The sequence below is a fragment of the Passer montanus genome, unplaced genomic scaffold, assembly GCF_014805655.1.
Source record: "Passer montanus isolate IOZ18808 unplaced genomic scaffold, ASM1480565v1 scaffold421, whole genome shotgun sequence".
Lineage (NCBI taxonomy): Eukaryota > Metazoa > Chordata > Aves > Passeriformes > Passeridae > Passer > Passer montanus.
The window spans coordinates 3,774-13,685 of record NW_024369053.1 but is presented as its reverse complement, the minus strand read 5'-3'; the positions used below and the strand labels follow the sequence as shown (position 1 = coordinate 13,685).

At 64.5% G+C, this 9,912-nt stretch overlaps 2 protein-coding genes across 2 annotated transcripts in view; one reads left to right on the top strand and one right to left on the bottom strand.

Moving 5' to 3' along the window:
• The first annotated feature begins 304 nt into the window (after positions 1-304).
• LOC120507318 (putative transcription factor Ovo-like 1) lies at positions 305-1,265 on the top strand. Its single transcript, XM_039719787.1, has 2 exons — positions 305-528; positions 921-1,265. Exons 1-2 carry the CDS (start codon positions 414-416, stop codon positions 1,211-1,213), a joined length of 408 nt encoding a protein of 135 aa, XP_039575721.1. The 5' UTR covers positions 305-413; the 3' UTR covers positions 1,214-1,265.
• A 1,971-nt stretch (positions 1,266-3,236) lies between these two features.
• The window catches only part of PC (pyruvate carboxylase), a gene marked incomplete at its 5' end in the record, with an annotated part of 10,355 nt that continues 3,679 nt past the window's right edge, over positions 3,237-9,912 (bottom strand). The window contains 7 exons of the mRNA XM_039719786.1: positions 3,237-3,509; positions 3,955-4,064; positions 4,241-4,271; positions 6,290-6,538; positions 7,567-7,746; positions 8,338-8,582; positions 9,272-9,521. Of these exons, the coding sequence (XP_039575720.1) occupies positions 3,261-3,509; positions 3,955-4,064; positions 4,241-4,271; positions 6,290-6,538; positions 7,567-7,746; positions 8,338-8,582; positions 9,272-9,521 (1,314 nt within the window). The remainder of the gene's footprint in view (positions 3,510-3,954; positions 4,065-4,240; positions 4,272-6,289; positions 6,539-7,566; positions 7,747-8,337; positions 8,583-9,271; positions 9,522-9,912) is intronic.

Sequence of the window (9,912 nt, the reverse complement as noted above, 5' to 3'; positions counted from 1 at the left end):
GACACGCCCATTGGGTCTCTGTGATGGGGGTTCCTGGTGGGAGGAGGGGGGGGGTCTCCAAAACTGGGGGTCCCCAATTTGGGGGGGGGTCCCCAAAAACCATGGGGGTCACCAAGGTGGGCTGGGGGTCCCCAAGGGGGGCTGTCCCCCACGGCCGCGGGGGGGATCCCCAAAATCAGGGCTCACCCCAAACTGGGGGGTCCCCGGGGGGGTTCCCCACCGGGTGCCCCCCCATTTAACCCCTTCCTCCCCTCTCTCCGCAGGTCCCGTCCGGCCCTTTGGGCGCCCCCCTCCCCCCGGGGCTGCCCCTGGCCGGGGGGGTCCCCGTGGGGGTCCCGGGGGCCGGGGGGGTCCCGGGGGGCTCCGAGCTCTTCTCGTGCCCCGTGTGCCACAAGAGCTTCGGCTTCCAGCGGATGCTGAACCGGCACCTCAAGTGCCACAGCGAGGTGAAGCGGCACCGCTGCCCCTACTGCGGGAAGGGCTTCAACGACACCTTCGACCTCAAGCGCCACGTGCGCACCCACACCGGTGAGAGCGGGACGGAACGGGTGGGAACGGGATTGGAACGGGATTGGAACGGGTGGGATTGAGGTGGGAATGGGATTGGAGTGGGAATGGGAATGGGATTGGGGTGGGAAAAGGTTCAACGACACCTTCGACCTCAAGCGCCACGTGCGCACCCACACGGGTGAGAGCGGGATGGAACGGGTGGGAACGGGATTGGAACGGGTTTGGGAATGGGATTGGGATTGGGATTGGGATTGAGGGGGGACAGGGACAGGGACAGCATTGATGGCAACCAGCCTGGCCCCAACCTCCCCTCACCCTGAATGTCCCCATGTCCCCAGGTGTCCGTCCCTACAAGTGCTCCCTGTGTGACAATGCCATGTCCCCTCAGTGTCCCCCTGTCCCCTGTCCAGGTGTCCGTCCCTACAAGTGCTCGCTGTGTGACAAGGCCTTCACGCAGCGCTGCTCGCTGGAGTCGCACCTGCGCAAGATCCACGGCGTGGCGCAGCGCTACGGCTACAAGGAGCGGCGCGCCAAGCTCTACGTGTGCGAGGAGTGCGGCGGCACGGCCGACAGCCAGGACGCGCACCTGGCGCACCTGCGCCAGCGCCACCCCCACAGCCCGCTGCTGGCCAAGCTGGCCCGCAAGGCCGCGGCCACGCCCGCGCCACGCCCGGCCCCGCCCCGCGCCGCCCCGCCCCCCTAGGGAGGGAGAGGGGAGGGGGCGGGGACGTGGGGGACACGCCCATTAGGGACACGCCCATCAGGGAGGGACACACCCATTCGGGGAGGGACACGCCCATTAAGAAGGGACACACCCATTAGGGACACGCCCATTAGGGAGGGACACGCCCATTGGGGGCTCATTGGGGACACGCCCATTAGGGACACGCCTACTAGGGTGGGACACACCCATTAGGGAGGGACACGCCCATTCGGGGAGGGAAACACCCATTCAGGGAGGGACACGCCCATGGGGGGACACGCCCATTAGGGACACGCCCATTAGGGGAGGGACACACCCATTCACGGACATGCCCATTCGGGAGGGACACGCCCATTCGGGGCTCATTGGGGACACGCCCATTCGGGGAGGGACACACTCATTGGGGGACACGCCCATTAGGGACACGCCCGTTAGGGAGGGACACGCCCATTAGGGAGATGCTCATTAGGGACACGCCCATTAGGGACATGCCCATTCGGGAGGGACACGCCCATTCGGGGCTCATTGGGGACACGCCCATTCGGGGAGGGACACACTCATGGGGGGACACGCCCATTAGGGACACGCCCATTAGGGACACACCCATTAGGGACATGCTAATTAGGAAGGGACATGCCCATTAGGAAGGGACACGCCCATTAGGGACACGCCCATTGGGGACACGCCCATTAGGGACACGCTAATTAGGGAGGGACACGCCCATTCAGGGAGGACACGCCCCATTAGAGAAGGACACACCCACTAGGGTCACACCCATTAGGGACACGCTAATTAGGGAGGGACACACTCATTAGGGACACGCCCATCAGGGAGGGACACACCCAATTAGGGACATGCCAATTAGGTTCACGCCCATTCAGGGGGACACGCCCATTCGGGAGGGACACGCCCACTTGGTGGCTGCAGGCATTTTTAGCGGGACACACCCATTATGGGGAGGGACACGCCCACTTTGAGGTTAGGGGAGGGACACACCCAGCTGGGCCACGCCCACTTGTGGAAGGGACACGCCCACTTAGGGACACAGATGGGGAGGGACACGCCCACTTCAGGCAGGGACACACCCACCTGGGGACACGCCCACTTCAGGCAGGGACACGCCCAGTTTTGAGTTGGGGAAGAAACTCTGAGGCCACGCCCACCATGGATTATAGACCACGCCCACTGGGTTGGGACACGCCCCTTTTGGGGTCAGGTGGGGGGTTGGGATTGAAGCCACGCCCACTCCCCCCCTTGGGAATTAAAGCCCCTCTGTGATCACTGACCACGCCCCTCGCGTCGGAGGCCACGCCCCCTTGGCTCAGGCCACGCCCCCTCCATGAGTCTCACCGGGGGGTCTCGGCAGCCCCTCCCCCACACGGCAGTGCTGTCAGTCCAGTTTTTATTGCCCGGGACCCCCAGACCGGGGGATGGGGGAGGGGGTGATGGGGGAGGGGCGGCCCCTCCCTCTCGGGTGGGCGGCTTAAAATGGGGGGGACACACAAAATTGGGAGGGGCCCGCAGGAAATGAAGCCCCTCCCCCAAAAAGGGGGGGACCGCCCCCCCAAACTCTGCCCCACCCCCCCGAGAAGTTTCAGCCCCCAAACATGGGGTGAAATGCCCAAAAAATGGGGGAGGGGGCGCCCCAATTATTGGGTGTGGCCCCCCCCCCCCCGAAATGGATCGTACCACCCTAAAAAAAGGGACCCCCCCCAAATCAGGGGTCTGCCCCCCCCAAAATGGGGCGTTCCCCCAAAGCGCGACCCCCCCTTCACGGTGCACCTCCTAATTAAGACGTGGCCCCCCCCTAATTAAGACACGCCCCCCCAATTAAGGCCTTGTTGTACCGCCCACCAGGGGGCGCCACCCACGGGGGGGGGGGGGCCCTTAAAGGGGCCCCCCCCCAAATTAAGGCCTTGTTGTACCGCCCACCAGGGGGCGCCACCCACGGGGGGGGGGGGGCTCTTAAAGGGGCCACGCCCCATTTTTGCGAGGTCCTTTCCGGGGGAGTTTTGGGGGGATTTTTTGGGGGGAAACCCCCCAAAATCTACTCGATGACGGCGATGAGGTCCTCGCCCTCGAGGCTGAGCCCGGGGCGCACGTGCACCTTGGTGACTTTGCCCGCCACGGGCGCCGTCACCACGGTCTCCATCTTCATGGCGCTGAGGACGCACAGCGGGTCCCCCTTGGCCACCGTCGCCCCCTCCTTGACCCGCACCTCGACCACCTCCCCCGGCATCGGGGCGCCCACCTGGCCCTTGGCCCCCTTCTCGGCCTTGGGGTGCACGTGCATCTCCTGGGGGGGGGGACGGGGGGGTCGGGGGTCACCAAAGGCACCCCAAAGGCACCCCGGAGTCACCCCAAAGTCACCCCAAAGACACCCCGGAGTCACCCCAGAGTCACCCCTGTGTTCCTTCAAACGGCCTCAGAGCCCCTTAAGGGTGCTCAGAGCCCCCCAAAATCCCATCAGAGCCCTCCCCAAAATCTCCTCAGACCCCTCAAAATCCCCTCAAACCGCCCCAAAATCTCCTCAGACCTCCCTAAAATTCCCGAAACCCCCTCAAAATCCCCTCAGAAACCCCACAGCCCCCCCAAAATCCTCCCAAAAGCTACCAAACTCTCCCCAAATCCCCTCAAATCCCTCCCAAATGCCCCCAAACTCCCCCCAGATCCCCTCAAATCCCCCCTAAACGCCGCCAAATCCTCTCAAATTCCCCCAAGCCCCCCCGGCCCCCGCCCACCTTGAGCGCCTGCGTGTCCCGGACCAGGATGGATCTCAGCTGCCCGTTGAGCTCGAAGAAAACCTCGCGCTGCCCGGCCGCGTTCAGGTCCCCGAGCGCCAGCGCCTTAACCCCCTCAGACCCCTCCAAAATCCCCTCAGATCTCCCTAAAATTCCCTCCAAATCCCCTCAGAGCTTCCTAAAGCTGCTCGAAGCCCTCCAAAACCCCCTCAGACCCCCCGAAAATCCCCTCAAAATCCCCTCCACCTAGGAGTAAACCACGAGTAACTGCTGTGTAAGGGCTGGATGTGCAGCGTCTTACCCCGCTCCAGCTCCACCTAGGAGTAAACCACGAGTAAATGGTGTGTAAATTTTTTATGTGCAGGGTCTGACCCCGCTCCAGCTCCACCTAGGAGTAAACCACGAGTAAATGCTGTGTAACTGCTGTGTAAGGGCTGGATGTGCAGGGTCTGACCCCGCTCCAGCTCCACCTAGGAGTAAACCACGAGTAAATGCTGTGTAACTGCTGTGTAAGGGTGTCCAGGAGTGTGTAACTGGTGTGTAACTGGTGTGTAACTGGTGTGTAAGGGCTGGATGTGCAGCGTCTGACCCCGCTCCAGCTCCACCTGCGAGTAAACCACGAGTAAATGCTGTGTAAGGGCTGGATGTGCAGGGTCTGACCCCGCTCCAGCTCCACCTAGGAGTAAACCGTGTGTAAATGGTGTGTAAATGGTGTGTAACTGGTGTGTAAGGGCTGGATGTGCAGGGTCTGACCCCGCTCCAGCTCCACCTAGGAGTAAACCATGAGTAACTGGTGTGTAAGGGTGTCCAGGAGTGTGTAACTGGTGTGTAACTGCTGTGTAACTGGTGTGTAACTGGTGTGTAAAGGCTGGATGTGCAGGGTCTGACCCTGCTCCAGCTCCACCTAGGAGTAAACCATGAGTAACTGGTGTGTAAGGGTGTCCAGGAGTGTGTAACTGGTGCGTAACTGGTGTGGAAGGGGCTCCAGGGCTGGGCAAGGAGTTCCAGGCGTGCACAAGTCCCAGACCCCTCCCAGTCCCCTCCCAGTGCCCCCCAGTCCCCTCCCAGTCCCTTCCAGTGAGTCCCAGTCCCCCCCCAGTCCCCTCCCAGTCCCTCCCAGTGCTCCCAGTGCCCCCCAGCGCCCCACCTCGAACTCCTCGGCGATGGTGGGCCCCTCGCGGAAGAGGCGGGTGCCCAGGCAGGCCACGGGCCCGAAGGTGCTGCTGAAGGTGCGGAACTCGTCGTAGACCTTGGGGTAGAGCGCGGCCGAGAGCAGCTCCTCGGGGCTGGGGGGGGCCCCGTGCCGCGCCCCCAGCTCCCGGCTCAGCGCCTCGAAGTCCAGGGGGGGCAGCGACGCCCCCGGGCGCCCCTCGACCCGCGGCAGCTCCTTCAGCACCTGCGGGCACCGCGGGTTGGAGGGGGGGCACCGGCACGGGGACGGGGCACCGTGGCAATGGGGGGGACGGGGCTCCAGCTCCACCTAGGAGTAAACCATGAGTAACTGGTGAGTAAGGGTGTCCAGGAGTGTGTAACTGGTGCGTAACTGGTGTGGAAGGGGCTCCAGGGCTGGGCAAGGAGTTCCAGGTGTGCACAAGTCCCAACCCCCTCCCAGTGCCCCCAGTGCCCCACCTCGAACTCCTCGGCGATGGTGGGCCCCTCGAGGAAGAGGCGGGTGCCCAGGCAGGCCACGGGCCCGAAGGTGCTGCTGAAGGTGCGGAACTCGTCGTAGACCTTGGGGTAGAGCGCGGCCGAGAGCAGCTCCTCGGGGCTGGGGGGGGCCCCGTGCCGCGCCCCCAGCTCCCGGCTCAGCGCCTCGAAGTCCAGGGGGGGCAGCGACGCCCCCGGGCGCCCCTCAACCCGCGGCAGCTCCTTCAGCACCTGTGGGCACCGCGGGTTGGAGGGGGGGCACCGGGACGGGGACGGGGCACCGTGGCAATGGGGGGGATGGGGACGGGGACAGGGACAGAGACAGGGGAATGGGACAGGGACAGGGACGGGGACAGGGACACCATGGCAATGGGGGGACAGGGACAGGGGAACGGGACAGGGACAGGGACAGGGACATGGACATGGGACAGGGATGGGGACAGGGAGATGGGAATGGGACAGGGACAGGGACACCATGGCAACAGGGGGGACAGGGACAGGGACAGGGACAGGGGACATGGCAATGGGACATGGGAACGGGACAGGGACGGGGACAGGGAGATGGGAATGGGACATGGACAGGGGACACCATGGCAACGGGGGACAGGGACAGGGGAATGGGACAGGGACGGGGAGATAGGAATGGAACAGGGGAATGGGACAATCCCAGTCCCCCCATCTCCCCCACCTCGAACTCCTCGGCGATGGTGGGCCCCTCAAGGAAGAGGCGGGTGCCCAGGCAGGCCACGGGCCCGAAGGTGCTGCTGAAGGTGCGGAACTCGTCGTAGACCTTGGGGTAGAGCGCGGCCGAGAGCAGCTCCTCGGGGCTGGGGGGGGCCCCGTGCCGCGCCCCCAGCTCCCGGCTCAGCGCCTCGAAGTCCAGGGGGGGCAGCGACGCCCCCGGGCGCCCCTCGACCCGCGGCAGCTCCTTCAGCACCTGCGGGCACCGCGGGTTGGAGGGGGGGCACCGGGACGGGGACGGGGCACCGTGGCAATGGGGGGGATGGGGACGGGGACAGGGACAGAGACAGGGGAATGGGACAGGGACAGGGACGGGGACAGGGACACCATGGCAATGGGGGGACAGGGACAGGGACAGGGACGGGGACACCATGGCAATGGAGGGGACAGGGACAGGGGAATGGGGGGGACAGGGATGGGGACAGGGGGACGGGGACAGGGACAGGGACACCATGGCAATGGGGGGACAGGGACAGGGGAACGGGACAGGGACAGGGACAGGGACATGGACATGGGACAGGGATGGGGACAGGGAGATGGGAATGGGACAGGGACAGGGACACCATGGCAACAGGGGGGACAGGGACAGGGACAGGGACAGGGGACATGGCAATGGGACATGGGAACGGGACAGGGACGGGGACAGGGAGATGGGAATGGGACATGGACAGGGGACACCATGGCAACGGGGGACAGGGACAGGGGAATGGGACAGGGACGGGGAGATAGGAATGGAACAGGGGAATGGGAAGGGGACAGGGACAGGGACATGGGAATGGAACAGGGACATGGTAACGGGGACATGGGACAGGGACAGAACCACAGCATCCTGTTGCCATGGCAACAGCCTCCAGTACATCCTCCCAGTCCCTCTGAGTCCTTCCCAATGCCATCCCAGTCCCTCCCAGTGCATCCCAGTGCCATCCCAGTGCCATCCCAGTCCCTCCCAGTGCATCCCAGTCCCTCCCAGTGCCATCCCAGTGCCTCCCAGTGCATCCCAGGCCCTCCCAGTCCCTCCCAGTGCCATCCCAGTCCCTCTCAGTGCATCCCAGTCCTCTCCAGTCCCTCCCAGTCCCTCCCAGTCCCCGGCCCCCAGTGCATCCCAGTCCCTCCCAGTGCCATCCCAGTCCCTCTCAGTGCATCCCAGTCCTCTCCAGTCCCTCCCAGTCCCTCCCAGTCTCTCCCAGTCCCTTCCAGTCCCTGCCAGTGCCCAGCAGGACGCACCCGGGAGCGGAAGGGCTCGGGGAAGCCCCCCGGGGGGACCCCGATGTGTCCCTGCAGGAACTCCACCACGCTGAGGGGGAAGGAGAGCTCGTCCGCGCGCGCCTCGGCCTCCTCCCGCGAGAGCCCGTTCTGCACCATGAACTGCGCCAGGTCCCCCACCACCTTCGAGGTCGGCGTCACCTGCGGGCCACCAGGGTCACCTCGGGGCCACTGGGGGCACCTCGGGGCCACCTCGGGGCCACCAGGGTCACCTCGGGGCCACCGGGGGCCACCTCGGGGCCACCTCGCAGTCCACTCCTGGGTTAACTCATGGGGCAACTCGGGGTCACCTTGTGGTCAACTCAAGGGGCAGCTCTTGGGTCACCTCATGGGTCAGTGTGGGGGGAACCTCTTGGGTGAACTTTTGGGGTCATCTTAGGGGTCATTTCATGGGTCAGCTCAGGGTCAGCTTGGGAGGACCCTCATGGGACACTTGGGGGTCACCACATGACCACTCGTGGTGGAACACCCACCCATGGAGACCACCCACCCCAAAAAGATCCTGCCAACCCATGGAGACCATCCTATGGAGATCCTCCCACCCTACAGAGATTCTCCACACCATGGAGACCACCTGCCCCATGGAGACCATTTTGTGGAGACCACCCACCCATGGAGACCATCCTATGGAGATCCTCCCACCCTACAGAGATTCTCCACACCATGGAGACCACCTGCCCCATGGAGACCCAGACCCCACAGACCCCCGTGCGGCCCCCAGGGCCACCCCACCTTGATGAGGTCCCCGAGCAGCTTGTTGGCCTCGGTGTAGGCCTTCTTGACCTCCTTGAACTTGTGGCCCAGCCCCATGGCGTGGGCCTGGAAGTGCAGGTTGGTGTACTGCCCGCCCGGGATCTCGTTCTCGTAGACGTCGGCGTTGCCCGACTTCATGGTGGCCGTGCAGTCGAAGGCGGCGTAGAGGCCCCGCGCCGCCTCCCAGTACTCGCTGTACTCGAAGACGCGCTCCAGGTCGATGCCTGGGGACAGGGGACACCGCGGGGACGCTGCGGGGGTGTGGCGTGGGGCGTGTCGTGCATTGGGAATGAAGTCGTGGCTCTGGTGGCACCTCCAGGAGCGTGGTGGCACCTCCGTGACCACTGTGGCTCCTCAAAGCCTTGGTGGCACCTCCAAACCCTTGGTGACACTTCCAAACCCTTGGTGACATCTCAAACCCTCGTCATCACCTTCAACCCTTGGTGACACTTCCAAACCCTTGGTGACATCTCAAACCCTTGGTGGCACCTCCAAACCCTTGGTGACATCTCAAACCCTTGGTGACATCTCAAACCCTTGGTGGCACCTCCAAACCCTTGGTGGCACCCCAACCCCTCCGTGTCCCTCCAACCCTTGCTGTCCCTCCAAATCCTTGGTGACATCTCAAACCCTTGTTGTCCCCTTCAACCTTTGGTGACACTTCCAAACCCTTGGTGACATCTCAAACCCTTGGTAGCACCCCAAACCCTCGGTGACATCTCAAACACTTGGTAGCACCTACAACCCTTGCTGTCCCTCCAAACCCTTGGTGACATCTCAAACCCTCGTCATCCCCTTCAACCCTTGGTAACACCTCCGAACCCTTGGTGACATCTCAAATCCCTGCTGTCCCTCCAAACCCTCGGTGGCACCCCAAACCCTCGTTGTCCCCTGAACGCCGCGCTGTCCCCACCTGTGTCCAGGGGCGTCCCCCGCGCGCAGGCCACCACGGCGCCCATGCTGGGCTGCGAGGTCATGCCGGACATGGCGTCCACGGCCACGTCCACCACGTCGGCGCCGGCCTGGGCGGCCGCCAGCATGGAGGCCACGCCGGCGCCGGCCGTGTCGTGGGTGTGCACGTGCAGGGGCACCTCGGGGTGCTGCTCCCGCAGGGCCCCCACCAGCAGCCGGGCGGCCGCGGGGGTCAGCAGCCCCGCCATGTCCTGGGGGGGAACACGGGGGTCACCCGGGGGTCACGTGGGGCGTGGGGACCCTCCGTGTCCCACCCTTCATCCAACCCGGCCTTGAACAACAGGGGAGCTCCAGATCCTCCCCAGGACCCCCAAATCCTCCCCAAATCCCCCTAATTCCTTTCACAACCCCACCAGGATGCCCCAAATCCCCCCAGGACCTCCCCAAATCCACCCAGGACCCCCCAAACCCCCTCCAGACCTTGATGCAGAGCACATGTGTCCCCGCTGCCACCATACCCCATCCCATTCCCCACAAACCCAACCATTTCCCAACCACTCCATTCCCCCAAATCCCTCTCAAATCCCCTCCAGGACCCCCCCAAACCCCCCAGGACCCCCCAAACCCACCCAGGACCCCCTA